Source organism: Anopheles arabiensis, chromosome 3 (assembly GCF_016920715.1).
Source record: "Anopheles arabiensis isolate DONGOLA chromosome 3, AaraD3, whole genome shotgun sequence".
Taxonomy (NCBI): Eukaryota; Metazoa; Arthropoda; class Insecta; order Diptera; family Culicidae; genus Anopheles; species Anopheles arabiensis.
Window position 1 is genome coordinate 12,420,750 of NC_053518.1, and position 15,613 is coordinate 12,436,362.

General features: G+C 42.8%; 3 protein-coding genes across 6 annotated transcripts in view; all 3 read left to right on the plus strand.

Moving 5' to 3' along the window:
- LOC120903489 overlaps positions 1–15,613 on the plus strand; it is a 154,688-nt gene that overhangs the window by 15,484 nt on the left and 123,591 nt on the right. The gene's annotated exons all lie outside the window — the stretch shown is intronic.
- Positions 463–1,775, plus strand: LOC120903493 (cytochrome P450 4d2-like). The gene is made up of 2 exons (XM_040312958.1): positions 463–800; positions 866–1,775. Exons 1-2 carry the CDS (start codon positions 463–465, stop codon positions 1,767–1,769), a joined length of 1,242 nt encoding a protein of 413 aa, XP_040168892.1. The 3' UTR covers positions 1,770–1,775.
- LOC120903492 (cytochrome P450 4d2-like) lies at positions 3,319–5,257 on the plus strand. The gene is made up of 2 exons (XM_040312957.1): positions 3,319–4,052; positions 4,117–5,257. The coding sequence occupies exons 1-2, from the start codon at positions 3,421–3,423 to the stop codon at positions 5,012–5,014; spliced, it is 1,530 nt and encodes a 509-aa protein (XP_040168891.1). The 5' UTR covers positions 3,319–3,420; the 3' UTR covers positions 5,015–5,257.

A 15,613-nucleotide genomic window follows, 5' to 3' on the forward strand; every position in this document is an offset into this window, starting at 1 on the left:
TTCTCAGATATTTGTTTATATATGCACGATCAAGGCTGACCATGGAATCAGTGTTGAGTTTGGTGTTGAACAACACTAAAGGTCCAGAAACAGCTCTCGATAGTGAACTATTTTCGTTGTTCCCCTTTCTCTTCTCCAAACTTGCATTTAAAGGTGTTTGTGATCGAGATGTTTTTAGTTCTTTTGAGTATATGTCTGGGCACTGTTCTTGTCTGGATGATCTTTACCATCTTGCGCAACCGTGCCACTGTGTTGATGCTTCAAAAACGACTTCCTAATTTTAAAGTTGTACCCGCGATCCCGGTGTTTGGTTCGACTTATCACTTCAAGGATCTGAGTGCCGAAGGATTATTCACTACCTTCATTGGACTCCATAAACTGTATGGTAAAACCCTGATTACGCAGAGCCTGTTCAACTTTCCTTCAATCCATGTCTGCGATGCGAAGGTGATTGGGCAGATCATGCAAGCGCGTACGGTCGAAAAGACGATCGTTTACGACTTCATGACTCCCTGGCTTGGAACGGGACTGATCGTATCGACCGGATCGAAATGGACCCAGCGTAGAAAGATCATAACGCCAGCGTTTCATTTCAAAATACTGGAGGATTTCCTTGTCATCATGAACCACCAGTCGGATGTGCTGATCGAGAAGCTGAAGACGAGTGCAAATGGTACGGATTGTAATGTTTACAACCACGTGACGTACTGCGCACTGGACATCATCGCCGAATCTGCCATGAGTGTCAAGCTCAACACGCAACAGAACCCGAACTCAGAATACGTGTTGGCAGTGAAAGAGTAAGCGTTAGTTGATACCGTAGTTGGGTGAAGTTGTATTGTAAATGTGCTTGTGATTCTTTCAGAATGTCTGATATTATCCTGAAGCGTCTGTTCTCTCTTCTTCGCGAATACAAATGGGCATTCCAGTTTACCAAAGCCTACCGTCGTCAGCGAGAACTGGTGAAAGTGATACACGATTTTGCCCATAAGGTGATCAGCGATCGTAAGAAGCAACTGCATTCCGACGAACAAGAGGGACAGCGAGCCCAGAAACAACTTGCCGAAAAGGACGTCTATGGGAAGCGTCGGATGACTCTATTGGACCTCCTAATGAACGTTACCATGGACGGTAAACCGCTATCCGATTCAGAAATTCGGGAAGAAGTAGATACGTTCATGTTCACGGGACATGATACAACCACCTCTTGTATCAGCTTTGCCGCATACCATCTCTCTCGCGATGCTTCTATCCAACAGCGTGTGTACGACGAGATTCTAGCCATTGTGGGACCGGATGCCAAAACTGTAGAGCTTACCTACGGCACACTGCAGAAGCTGAAGTATCTTGAGATGGTGATCAAGGAAACACTTCGCATCAACCCTCCTGTACCGGTCATAGGGCGTCGATCGGCCGGTGACATGGTGATTGATGGAGTGACCATTCCAAAGGGACTCGATTTCTTTTTAGTGATCTACTCGCTGCACAATGATCCGGAACTGTATCCCGAACCGACTCGTTTCGATCCGGAACGGTTCGGCGAGGAAGCCTCGGTCAAGCGACCGTCATACAGCTACATGCCATTTAGTGCGGGCTCACGGAACTGTATTGGACAGCGGTACGCGATGCTTGAGGTGAAAACCGTGCTCGTGAAGCTGCTGGCCAACTATCAGTTGTTACCGTGCGAAGCAAGCAATCAGCTGCGACTCAAAACCGATATGACACTGAAACCGGTGAATGGTGCGTTTGTGAAGCTCGTCCGTAGATAAGATATCGTTCAAACCAATAAAATAATAAACGTAAGAATTGTCATTGTTACTGAGCTCTATTTCAATGCTGGATGTTGCAATGTAGTGTGAAGGCCGGTCTGATGGTACAATCTTCAACTCATACGACTTAACAACATGCCCGCCATGAGTTCAAGCCCCAAAAGGTCTGTGCCTCCATATATATAGGACTGATTATCGTGTTATGTGTAATCAGTAAGTCACTGAAAGTCAAGCCCACTTGTAGTATAGGCAGGCCTTGACCGTTTGTTTTGCCAAAGAAGAAAAGAAGGTACAGATAGTCCCCAAGATACGCCGTCCCTCTTATACGCGGATTTGGCAATAAGCGGATTTCTAAATTTGATAGATCTTTCAGCACGATCATTAGACTGGCTACAACTTTCAATTAAATGCAAAATTTCATGACAATTAGCTCGATTTTAACTGGAAACTGCCTGATTCGACTAGCGTGGAAAATCGAGATACGCGGATTCTTTCCGGTCCACTTAGTAACGTATCTCGGGGACAGTCCGTTTTCTTCATTGGATTTTACCAGAATCTGGATCTTCTGGATATTGGCACGAAACGGGCAATACATTTGGTATAATGCCTGAACGTTGTTCGAATTTGAGAGTCAGAATTTGTTCGAGATCATTTTCGTCACCACAAGAACTGGTATTGCAGGTTGCGTCATTAAATATTCCGAGAAATCCCATACCCAGTAAGAAGAAGAGAAAATATCCAACATTTTTTTTTTTAGCTTTTGTTGAATATTTAAAATGGCAAGACTTGTTCAAATTACAGATCAGTTAAGGAAGTTAAGTTAAGGAAGGAACATTACGATTAGAGTGAATATATTTATTTGGAACAATGTAATCTATTGCGCACCAAGTAAGTAAACAGTAAACACCTTCAGTAGCAAGAACAACTAAAATAAATTATAATAATGATTACAATAATTGACAAACAATTTAATCGCGAGTATTCTGCCTGGTGTCATGTTTTGCAGGATTTATGAAAAGCACCAGTAACTCACATACTCTGTGGTGTGTCTCAACGATTTATGTACCCAATTATCGCTTGTACCCTATTATTAGATTGTTGTTTCAAGTTAGAATAGCTAGAAATTGATTTCATGAGTTAAATATATTGCACTCAACTTCTTTGTTTGTTGTGAAAAGATGATCATAGACAAGAGACATTGGGTATGAGATCTTTAGGGAGGTTTACTGCTTTACTCATCCGGCGTTCGTGTCTGGATATGTATCATATGTAGTCTTATCAAAAAATGTATAAAAGGAATTGTATTTCACGAACAGAACCATTTCGGAGATCCAACCAACACACCGTTTTTAAGCACTGCTATTAATATCGATATATTTTTTTAGATTAGCCAAAAGGCACATTTATGTTCCAGACAAAACACACACACACTGCTAAAATAACAGGTTTTGTTGGACGCATATTAACGGTTCTTCTTTCTGCCAGGTATTTGTTTATATATTCACGGCCAAGGCTGATCGCGGAACTAGTGTTGTGTTTACCGTTGAACAGCAACAGAGGTCCAAAAACAGGGACAGAAAGTGAAGAATTTTCGCTTTCTATCTTTGATATCGCTTCTGCTCATTAGCGTGTGACGTTGTTTGTGATCGAGATGTTTTTAGTTCTTCTGGCGATGTGTCTGGGCGTTGTCTTTGTCTGGATGTTCTTTACCATCTGCCGAAACCGTGCCACTGTGTTGATGCTTCAAAAACGTCTTCCCAATTTTAAAGTTATTCCCGCGATCCCGGTGTTTGGTTCGATGTATCACTTTAAAGATCCGTCAGCTGAAGGAATATTTAATACCTTCTGTGATTTCGATACACAGTATGGTAAAACCCTTATTACGCAGAGCCTGTTCAACTTTCCTTCAATCCATGTCTGCGATGCGAAGGTGATTGGGCAGATCATGCAAGCGCGTACGATCGAAAAGACGATCATTTACGACTTCATGACTCCCTGGCTCGGAACGGGACTGATCATATCGACCGGAACGAAATGGACCCAGCGTAGAAAGATCATAACGCCAACGTTTCATTTCAAAATACTGGAGGATTTCCTTGTCATCATGAACCACCAGTCGGATGTGCTGATCGAGAAGCTGAAGACGAGTGCAAATGGTACGGATTGTAATGTTTACAACCACGTGACGTACTGCGCACTGGACATCATCGCCGAATCTGCCATGAGTGTCAAGCTCAACACGCAACAGCACCCGAACTCAGAATACGTCCTGGCAGTGAAAGAGTAAGCGTTAGTTGATACCGTAGTTGGGTGAAGTTGTATTGTAAATGTGCTTGTGATTTTTCAGAATGACTGATATTATCCTAAAGCGTCTGTTCTCGCTTTTTCGCGAATACAAATGGGCATTCCAGTTTACCAAATCCTACCGTCGTCAGCGAGAACTGGTGAAGGTGATACACGATTTTGCCCATAAGGTGATCAGCGATCGTAAGAAGCAATCCGACGCTCAAGAACAGCAGCGAGCCCAGAAACAACTTGCCGAAGACGACATCTATGGGAAGCGTCGGATGACTCTATTGGACCTCCTACTGAACGTTACCATGGACGGTAAACCGCTGTCCGATTCAGAAATTCGGGAAGAAGTAGATACGTTCATGTTCACGGGACATGATACAACCACCTCTTGTATCAGCTTTGCCGCATACCATCTCTCTCGCGATGCTTCTATCCAACAGCGTGTGTACGACGAGATTCTAGCCATTGTGGGACCGGATGCCAAAACTGTAGAGCTTACCTACGGCACACTGCAGAAGCTGAAGTATCTTGAGATGGTGATCAAGGAAACACTTCGCATCAACCCTCCTGTACCGGTCATAGGGCGTCGATCGGCCGGTGACATGGTGATTGATGGAGTGACCATTCCGAAGGGACTTGATTTCTTCATAATGATCTACTTACTGCACCACGATCCGGAACTATATCCCGAACCGACTCGTTTCGATCCGGAACGGTTCGGCGAGGAAGCCTCGGCCAAGCGACCGCCGTTCAGCTACATGCCGTTTAGTGCGGGCTCACGGAACTGTATTGGACAGCGGTACGCGATGCTTGAGGTGAAAACCGTGCTCGTGAAGCTGCTGGCCAACTATCAGTTGTTACCGTGCGAAGCAAGCAATCAGCTGCGTCTCAAAGCCGATATGACACTGAAACCGGTGAATGGTGCGTTTGTGAAGCTCGTCCCTATATAAAAATTGTCAAAATCATGTATCGTTATTATGAGTTATCTTACGATTTGTTGTTTGTTTGGGACTCTTGAAGTATGAATTGAATTGTATTTTTGATTCTGGATAATGTAATGAATTATTAGCGGAATCGTCGGAATAGAAGACGCGTAGGTTCTTGCAAGGCCCGAATGAGGTCTTATTTAGGCCATTCCTGGAACAAGACTGGCAGTGTTGGTTGTGTGATTAAAGACTGGACACGCCAATTTACAACCGTCGATACTCTCTTACCTCAGTACAAATTGAAGATATCAAAACATTTATTTTGTTCATTTTGTAAACATCTTTAGTCTGCTAACGAAAATACACTACGTTACAGATTGTTACACAATTCTTCGGCTGGAGTTGGTATATATATTGGTTATACAATATAAAAAAAAAGTTCGTTGTTGCTAGCATTATTATGCTCTCTTTACACTTAACCGGCTCTAAAGCATTTTTCGGTTTGATAAGCAAATAAACAGTTTCAAAAATAATTAATTTCAGAAACAGTAGTATCGCGAGCATGAAAAGCACCAGTAGCTCACATACTCTGTGTATCTTAACGATTTATGCACCTTTTGCTAGCTGCATGTTTATTGATTCACGTGAGAGCAGCTAGAAATTCATTGAATGAGTTGAATAAATAAATCTGAACGAAAGAGATAGTTTCGTGTGTTTCTTTACCTCCAAAAATTGAAACAAATATCGTTCATGTCTTCAACCCACGGATTAGCTACACAGCCATAGGGCATTTGGTGTGAGATCTTTGAGAAGCTTTATTGCCTTCCTCATCAGGCACTCGTGTCGGGATATGTGTCACAGCCAGCTTAATAATGAGTAGCGTGTGTTGCGTTCCGCTCTCCGGATTCCGCTCGATAAAACCATTATTTCTGATGGATTTACATTCACCATTCGGGATTGGGCCGCTGCAGACGACGGGGAACTACGCGAGCCAACGACTATAATCATTCTAATGCACTTATGATTAAGTTATTCCTTCACCTTAATGTCTTTTTTGTCGCTCGTTCGCTCGCTGTCAGTCCCCGGTTTGCCCCCGGTGTATTACACCGTCACTGTCAACGTGTGCAGCAGCGCAGTTCCACACTTTCACCGATTCCGTTTTCATTCCGTCGCTAGTGTGACTGTGGTTGCCGATGTCCGTAGACACGGAGGGAGGATTTACATGGGAAATGAGAACAAGACGCCGGTGGAACGCCGGGTAAAAGAAAAATAATTTAAAATCAATACTTCCCAAGCTTTGTGGTTCGATTGCTATGCTCTTAATGTTTAGGAAAGGGAAATCGGTACAAATGGTTAGGTCCGATTGCTAAGGAAAGGTTTAATACAGCGACCACAAAAGGAATGTGGTGAAGCTGTGGGTTTTTTGGTTCAATTGTTTTTTGATTGGGAATGTATTGTTGTGTTAGGTCCTATCGTTATTTGATAAACTTTGAATTGCATAGACAAATATGTAACAGAGAAAGTGATGGAAATTGAAGTTGTTGTAGGTTAGAAACATAAAAAAAACCAGTATCGTTTGCTGTTTTTGTTTCATTCTTCTTTTTTAAGAAGAATTTGCCTTCTCTTTTAAGAATATAAAATGTTGAAGTAATAAGAAAAATAAAAGAATCATTCAGTGACTTGGACTCAAAACACCTTAATCTTGGATCTTAATCAACTAGAAACTCTTGTCATCTTCAATCATTATCAACCTTTTCTGTATGATCATTTAATTGATTTCTTTGCAACAAGATAAATCACTCCAAATCATCCCTTTCTTCTCTTGCGAGTTCACAGATGGCAAAGGCAGCAGATAAGATAATGAGGGGTAAAATAAATAAAAATCTTATTTGTAGCCAGACCACAATGAAGGAGAAAACTGCAGGGACCGATAAAAATCCCCTGAACCATCGTAAATTACTCGTACATTACGAAATTTCCCTTTCCTTTCGCGAAAACTGACAAGAGACCGTACGCGAAGGAAGGAAAAGATCGTTAGCGTACATCAAATTAAGAAATCATTCTTTTTAAATGAAATTAGTTCAAGAAGTGATCAAACGAGAAAGATTTTCGAACCAATCCCAAACACCATACATCTTCAATGGTGGAAAATAATAAATTCTCGTTACAAATGATGACGGTGGCAGAATTGATATTGATTAATGCATCACAATGAGCTCGCCGGATAAACGCAATACATCATAAATCCAGTTCCGTTTGACAATGATGGATGTTTGATAAGGTTTAGAGAAAAGGAATGTTCTTTCTCTACAGCTCTGTCAATACTGATGCACGTATAGTTGAACTTTTGGGCAGTGGTTTGAACGGGAACACGTGTACACGAACCATCAACGAATCGAACTGTTGGCCCTGACCGTCCGGTGGGGACGCCGATGCAGCCGTTGGCATTTTCGAACTGCAGCCAAGGCCTTTTGCCGAAACTGATTCACTACCACGGCAATGATAATAATTCTGTTTTGCTATGCAACACACTAACACACACAACCACAAGCAATCACTAAATCAAGCCTCATCGCTCAGCGCAGGCCAGAATTGGAAAATGACTCGTCAATGTCGCAGGCACGATACACCACTTCGCGGGCGTCACGAGTTGCATCGAGGGGAAAGCTTTAGTTATTTATTTATTTATTTGCTTTATTCTAGCCCTTTGCTTCTTTCTCCCGAAAAGCTGCCCTGCCCAACCTTTGTGATTGTGGTGAAACAGGGAAGGGAATTAATATCGAGCAGGAAGTGGCGCGGGCATAGAAATTGCATTCCCTCAATCAATAGAGGAGTTCCGAGCAATGCAAACCACCGGCTCGGGCTCGGTAGACAAAACCGAACGTGAAATGTCCTAGATATTGCAGCGGGCACACAACACATCGAACACAATTGCTGCTCCACTAGGGGGCTCCTCTCTCTCTCTCTCTGGGGAGAACATTAGAGGTAGTAGTGGGTAAGGGCGATAGAGTAAAATCGATATTCCATTTTCCGACGGTGACGGTTGTACGGCTTGTACGGCAACGACCGACGGCAACCTATTTCCTTTTTTCCCTCTTGTTTTTGTGTTTTCCTTTTGCTTCACACTAACACTCCCAAGACCACTAGCAGTCGGGCTAACATATTCACAGCGCACAGACACACACAAAGGATACTCCCAAGCGCGCTGTACTGACTTAACTGTCAATATGATTAAAAATTCATTTTTATCCATCAACGAGACGATAGCACGCGTCAAACGATATGGCGAACGATATGGCAGTGGAAAATGTGTGTGAGTGTTTGTGGTGCCGCCGATGTAGATAATCCTGGACCCACTGCCATCGCCTGTTACACGTAGGAATCACTGACGGTGGAAAAACTATTTCCGGCAAATCTCGCATCGATTGCAAGCTAAACGATGGTGGTGTCGTAAAATGGCGCTGGAATGAAACGGCTGCCAATGTAATGTGCTTCGTGGAATGTGTGGCCTTTTTTTGCCGACTGTGGGATACTTTGAGCACTTTGGGGATGCCTGGTAGAACCTTTGCCAATGCGTTGCTTTAATTAATAATTCATCTTGATAATCTTGGAACGTGCTGTAATGTAATAATTACAGCAAAAAGCGCTCCAAAACGATTTAGGTGATTCCCCTCCCAGAAGTAGGTTCTCGGATATATCAGATCAAGAGTAGTATCTTGGAAAGTAAACCAGGTAATCTTTAGCATCGATAAGGGTTACTCGATTGGCCTCCACAATTTATTGGGCCTCGCCATACCAGACGACAATACGCCTCAGTATAACAGTTCATCAGCTTGAAGTCATCGACCGAAAGGTAAACGTTTCTTACCACCAAAGGAGTCCGTCAGACATTATTACTGGAGGACCTCTCTCACACCCTTGGTGACTGAACAAAACGCCAAGAAAGGACTCATTTGCTGCACGCAATGGTCTAGTTGGAGGCTTTTTTTATATTCGTCGCCTTGTAGACCCCAATTCTTGTGCCTTTTTGTAGGTTAATGTTTGCAGTACCGGCACTGAAGGAATTTTCTTTTTGGTCCAGAAAAAATGCGCATAACAAGCTTCCCGGTTTTTGTTGTCGCCTTTGGACCACTTTGACCCAAACTCTTTAGCACACCATGAACCCCGGTTTTTGAACTCATTGACCTATGGGGTGTGTGTGTCTGGTTGTGTAATGATAATGTCTCCTCATTACTACCAATGAACCTTCAAGGGCTCTTTCGGTTTTTTTTCCTCTCGTGAGCTAAGGATATGTCCAAGGGTTGCCGTCTTGGGCGTCTTTACTGGTCACAAGATACTATCCAGTTTTAATTAAGTGTTTCGCTGGGCTTTCTTTCTCGCATTCACGGAATGCGCCAGACACGTGTTTCGTTTTCTCGTTTGCCCACATCGTTTGCTGACCCATCGTCTGACGTCAAACGTGGTGGAGTAGCTGCGTGTTTCGATTTGATCTAACTCCTGTGATGTGTGTTCGAGCGTTGAAGGCCGGGGCAAAGTTTTGCAATAAATCATGATTAACCCTTTTTATCATGATCTCTCTCTCTCTCGCTCACTCTCTCTGTCTCTCTTTTCGACAAGACATCGGGCGTATGTGTGGTGCGATTTTCCCTGGTCCTTATATCCTGCACGCTGCAGATTCAGCAGCATATGGCTTTTGAGCGATCGATTGAAAAGGTGGTGGTGGTGCTGCTTGTGCTGAAACTTTAGCACATTCATGTACCGCGTGTGTGCGGCGGTCGCTTTCCGGTGTGAAAGCGCTGCCCAGAGCACATGGTGCAATACGTGCCGAGAATATGGCATGGCAATGCGACGAAGGCATTTGAGCTGCTACAACGGGGCACGCTTTCGTGTGCAGGTTGGATTGTTTCATGCTGATACGAGCTGGAAGGCAACCCGGAAGAAGCGTGAGCTGGGAGTTCTGTACGTTATTTTAACTAAAGATTAAAACAATGGGGATTTGTTTCTCATTGTGTAGAGTACCTTTGGTTCAAAGATGTTTACTGGATCTATCTTGTAGTTAGATTTTTACTTCTGGGACTTTTTTGGATACTATAAGCTTCCGTAGAGTTGTCCAATGTGAGTATAAGTTGAGTTGATGATACTCCCCATTCACAGGTAGAGGAGATGCATGAAAAATGACTTAAAATACATAAGTTAAATCTTAGCAAGCATAGCTTAATGCTAAAATAAGACTTATTAGGACATTACATGGGTAAATCATAGTAACAAAAACTTGATAAATATTTTCCTTACAAGTATTGTAATAGCAAAACTGATGATAAATTTGCTTGATAAATTAAGTAAACTCTTTGCACATTTTTCATCTTGCCATTGAGGCTTCTCTGTAATATGAACCTAATTCGCTGCGTAGTATACTAAACAAATGTTCCAGCGCCCTCTGACGGCAATTTCAGAAAGGCTCTCTGTGTGATCAAATCGGATACATTCTAATTTTCTGTAGTTATTACATACTATTGAATAATGTCACTTGCAAATCCAGTTTACACGAATGAATGTATTTACACAGAATGCAGTTCATACAGAATGAATTTTCAATAATATAATTTAATTTATGTTATACAATAGTATCCTTCATTAAAACGATAGAATTAATTCACATGACAGTTAAAATTTAACCAATTTCATCTAAATATATTTAATTAAAAGTAATATAACAAGTTTAAACTACATTTTTGAAAATGATTTACTTTTAATCGCATAATTAATTAATAAATTTGTTCTTGTTGTCGTTTTCTACTAAAATTTGTCCTTGTCGTCGAGTCTTTATTTTATATTCAGCAAAAGTTTGCCAAATATTAATAATGACACGATACAAAACTCGTACATTTGCTCGTTCCTGGCATTTAATTAGCATCATAAATTACCCTCAAACGAAACAAATGCCACCCCGAGAAAAGGCGTACTTAAACTGTTCCGGAAAACTATCATTTGCGTCACAGCGCCGTTTTTTCAGGGAGGAGACATTAAGCAACAGCATTAGCAGCAACAAAAAACAAAAACGTCGTCCAGAATCCAAAACGTCTTCTCCAGCATCTTCAACAGATGTTGACAGCACTGATCCGTGGCAAGACGTGGCCTAGTGTGTGGTGCGAACGAGTGAACGGTTCGGTGCCGCACGTTTCCATCGTAACACACAAAGAACAACGAGTGCGCCTAACTTCTCCCAATGCTTGTTTGAATTGGGGGAGTGTTACGTCGTGGTGTCTAACGGCGAATCATTTCGCTTGTTGATCTTATCACTGAAGCCGTTCCTCCAGCCCGGGCTGCTCCGATGCTGCTGGTGGCACTGCGTGTGTTTCGTGCCGGTTTACGGTTCAGTGGCAACGGAGAAGTTGCATAGTACATGCATCGCTGACTGCGTGACATTGTCGTTGGTGAATTTCTACACACGCCGGGCGATTTGTAGCTTAGCCGAGCGCAGAACCTAACCGGCAATGGCAAGCGAACGAGCGAGCTCTAGCGATCTTAGCCCGCGGGCTTATGGGAGATGCACTGGAAAGATAAACATTGATGCAAACCACCCCCCCCAGTGGATGCAAGTGTTCTTTCGCTGGTTGTCCCAAGTGGAAGAAGCGAAGCGCTCGTTCCGAACAAATACCCATTTGAAGCAGAACCGGCGGTGGCGGATGTGCTCTATATCCGCTAAATCGGGAAGTTTTCGCTGCTGATTTTCGTTCGCCCGTGCGGTAGCTTAGCGTATGGTTGCAACAATCGAAAAAGGCGCAGTTCTTGCCACGCGTAGCAGTGCCGTAGTCTGAGGCCGCAAATTTAGCGAAAAGCTTCCCACGTGAGTGGATTGAGCAATATTGAGCAACGAAAAGCGGTAAGCTGAATGCACAATAGCACCAGCACTACACTGGAATGTGTGTGTGTGTGACAATTTTGTAGCATCGTTTATGTAGCGACGTCGATTATTGATTCGATTGCGCGTGTTTTTTTGTTTGCTTCTCCTTCGCATTTCGCTGCATCGCGAACAAATAAACAGCGACATTCTGGCGGGTGGGATGCTATAAAAGCCGAGGAAAAGAGCATTGTAAATATTTTGCTTTCCTTTCGCAATTTCGCTGCAATATGGTGGTAACGTTATTGATGGAACGAAACGCAAGCAGCTAGGCAAACGGAGTATTCTCTTGGTTGGTGCTATCAGCGCAAAGAAGGAAAGAATTTCTTATAAAAAAAAAACATATTGCTCTGTGTACGTTGAGCGAGTTGCCTCAATGCAGTATTGATTTTTTTTCGCGACAATAAGTATTTTTGAATCAATTTGAAATTATGTATAGTCCTCACACGCGAGCAGGGGGGTTGGCGTTTATGTTTTGAATTTAAATTAAAATATTTTGATTTATCGTGTCGTCGAAATGAAGTACAATTTGTAAATAACCTAATTACTATGCTTTTTATAAATTGATTTTAACTCTTTTTTGTGAACTTTGTTTCTTTTTTACATTGTTCTTTTCATTTATCAATTTAGTTATTTCAATAATACTGCTAATATATTCAAACATTACTTTGAAGCAGCTTTATTTCTTTTTCTCATACTTGTTAGTTTTAATTTCAAACATTATCGTGATTCAAGTTTTATGCCTTTAAAAGGACTAGTTAATTTGGGCAGTTTACAGGGCTACGCACCGCATTTTCAAAGATACACTTTACTGTAAAGAGTATGCCGAACATAATGACCTCGAAACCCAATTTAAATGAGGTACTTAAGACCCCTTAAGAGACCCCAAACCATACCCATACTGGTCCTCCCAACACCAAAACATCACCTTTTCTGATTTAAGAACTGCACATAGCCTAATGCCGGTCCTAAGCCTGGCCACTGAACCTTTCCCGGTCCAGGAACCTATACTGGTCATACTGGTCCAAAAACTGATCATGAACCCAAACCTGCCCTGGAACCTATCAATAACCCATACTGGTCCTGGACCCTATTATGAACCGATACTGATCCTGGACCCTATCATGATCCCATACTGGTCCTGGACCCTATCATGAGCTCATACCGGTCCTGGAGCATATCATGAGCCCTTACCAGTCCTGGACCCCATCATGAACCTATACCGGTCCTGGAACCTATCATGAAATCATATCATATCAAATCATATCACCCCTACTGGTCCTTGAACCAATCATGAACCAATATCAGTCCTGGAACTGGCCCTGAATCCATACCGGATCTGGAACTAATACTGAATCCATCCATCCAACCACTCATGAATCCAAATTAGTTGAGTAGTTAATTAGTAAGAACTGAAAATAAACCCACAAAAGACCTGGCACTGATACTGAGCCAATACCGGCCTTGGAACCGCGCTTGAACCTATTCTGGTACATAAATAGCTCCCGATTGAATTATTTTTATGAACAGTACCTGGAACTGTTCCGGATTCTGAACTATACTTGGACCTGGTCCAGATCTGGAATCGATACAATTCCAATTCCAGTATGCAAACAATATCCGATAGAAAATGTGCAGCTTAGGAATATTGTAGGAATTAAGCGTAGGAATTAAGCATAGGAATTAGCGTAGGAAATGTAGTAGAATTTGGAGAACCTCATCTTTCATAAAAAAACGGGCCACTCACGATGGTTTCATGCCGGGTAAAATAAATGACGTTTATTGCACTACTCCACTTTACCTTCACCAGAGGTTCAGGTTGTGTGTGCACTTAAACCAAAAAGCTAATAATTAATTTAGAGAGAACACGCAAATTAACCATCGTCTATGTGTGTGCGTTCACCCTTCTTACGTTGCTAACTACGGTTGTCAGCACTACCTGTCTGCCACCACGAATGCATTTATAGTGCACTATCGTGTGTTTGCACACTCTCTGACGCAGCATAACACATTATGGTCGTGCGCTTTTTTCCCCCGATCCCCTTTCCTGGACGCTTAAGCGCATCAAGTTCTTTTCGCAGCCGCCGGCGTAAAACACCGGCGTGTGAATGGTGCAAAAAGTCTGAATGTTCATTTGTTAACAGACGGTTCTAAGTGAATAGTGGTAAGGAGAATACCTCTCCTACGCATAGGGTAGAGAACAAAAAAAAAAACACGTAAACATAAAACTAGCGAGTCGTCCCACTTGCTGCAACGTTTTGTAATTAGGTGGAGTTTTAATTGAACGCAATTAGAGCTTCCGCTGACGACTTTCGTTTTTTTGTTGTTGCTCTTTCCTTCTGCTGATGAGGAAGATTTTTTTTGTGTATGATCTTGCGTTCCTTTACCGCTGCAACATTTAATTACAGCCAACTTTAGAGCAACTTTTGCGGGATGGAAAAGCTGCTGCAAGATTGTTGGATGAAGAGCAAAAACAATAGTAACGCTGCCGTGGTAATTCGTGTGCGTGGGCATGCAATTCCAAGACCCGCCGGAATATTAATTATCTGCACACGAGAGACAGTCACAGGCGATGGGTGACACTGCAATTGCGCCCGCTGCAGCTCATTATCCGCCCGCTAGAAATGCAGCAAATGTGGAAAGTGGTGGTGCTGCTGCTAGTGGTTCGGCTTACTACAAAGACAGTTAACAGCGCGTTGTCAGCAAATTAATACCGGTCGGGCAATGGTTATGTTTTAACGATGCTTTAGCAGGGATTTGAAGGGATTTGTATGAGAACGGTTTCTAGAGAGGGATTTGTGCCATTGCGGCAGCATATTTTTATCCCTCGCTTTAGCCGCTGACCTTAACACACTAAACCGAACGAAAGGGAAGCACTGATAGTTTATTTCCATCAACAAGGGCACACCGATAGAGGAGCAAGGAATGAAAATAGAAAGAAAAAAATACTCTATTGTCTAAACAAAACAGTGGTTCGAGCATAAATCTCACTCGCCCGCAACTGATTGAGTGTTCGCCGGTCGGCGGTTTGGGCCTTGTTTTCTTGAGACTGTATTTAAATTGTTAAAGCAAACATTAAACACAGTGCGCTTTACTTTTCCGAATCGGAATATGTTGGATGGTTGAATTTTTGAATGCTTGTGTTAAAAAGTCGACGATTGGTTCGTGTTTCCTTTGGTGGTGCGGCACGGTACGACAACACGGCATGTTGAGGCAAATGAATGTGTGTTTGAACGTTTGCATCTTCAACTGCTGCCGTATGCTCCCTTCGTTGTGTGTGTGTTGACCCAGTTTTAGCGTGAGCTGCAACCGGGGCGTAGCTGTAGTACTCATTTATGATGGACGGTAATCGGGAGGTGGATGAAAAACATGTGATCACACACTGCGCCCTGGGACACTGGGCGTACGGGAATACAATGTCCGTGTGTGTGGGTGCTTTTTATGTTTATAGTCACACATGAGCGCTAGGTGGTGCAGACCGTCCATATTCCGGCGTCCATTACGCAATGTGCTGGTTTTCTTCGGTACAGGTGGCACGACAAGGCGGCCGGTGGCGACATTCATCTGTCAAAACTGTAGGCCAACATAACAATTGGAACAATGACGCGGCTGTTTGAAAATTTAGCTTGCAAAGCTGTACAGCATCTTTTCGATGGCGGGATACGGAGTGATTAGGATAATGTTTGTTTGTGTTGGGTCGGGCTTGATGGGTCCTTTCACCT

Coding starts and splice junctions, on each gene's coding strand:
- LOC120903493 (XM_040312958.1), top strand. CDS start 463: ATGCAAGCGCGTACGGTCGAAAAGACGATCGTTTACGACTTCATGACT. Junction 801..865: donor TACGTGTTGGCAGTGAAAGA/GTAAGCGTTAGT, acceptor TGATTCTTTCAG/AATGTCTGATATTATCCTGA.
- LOC120903492 (XM_040312957.1), top strand. CDS start 3,421: ATGTTTTTAGTTCTTCTGGCGATGTGTCTGGGCGTTGTCTTTGTCTGG. Junction 4,053..4,116: donor TACGTCCTGGCAGTGAAAGA/GTAAGCGTTAGT, acceptor GTGATTTTTCAG/AATGACTGATATTATCCTAA.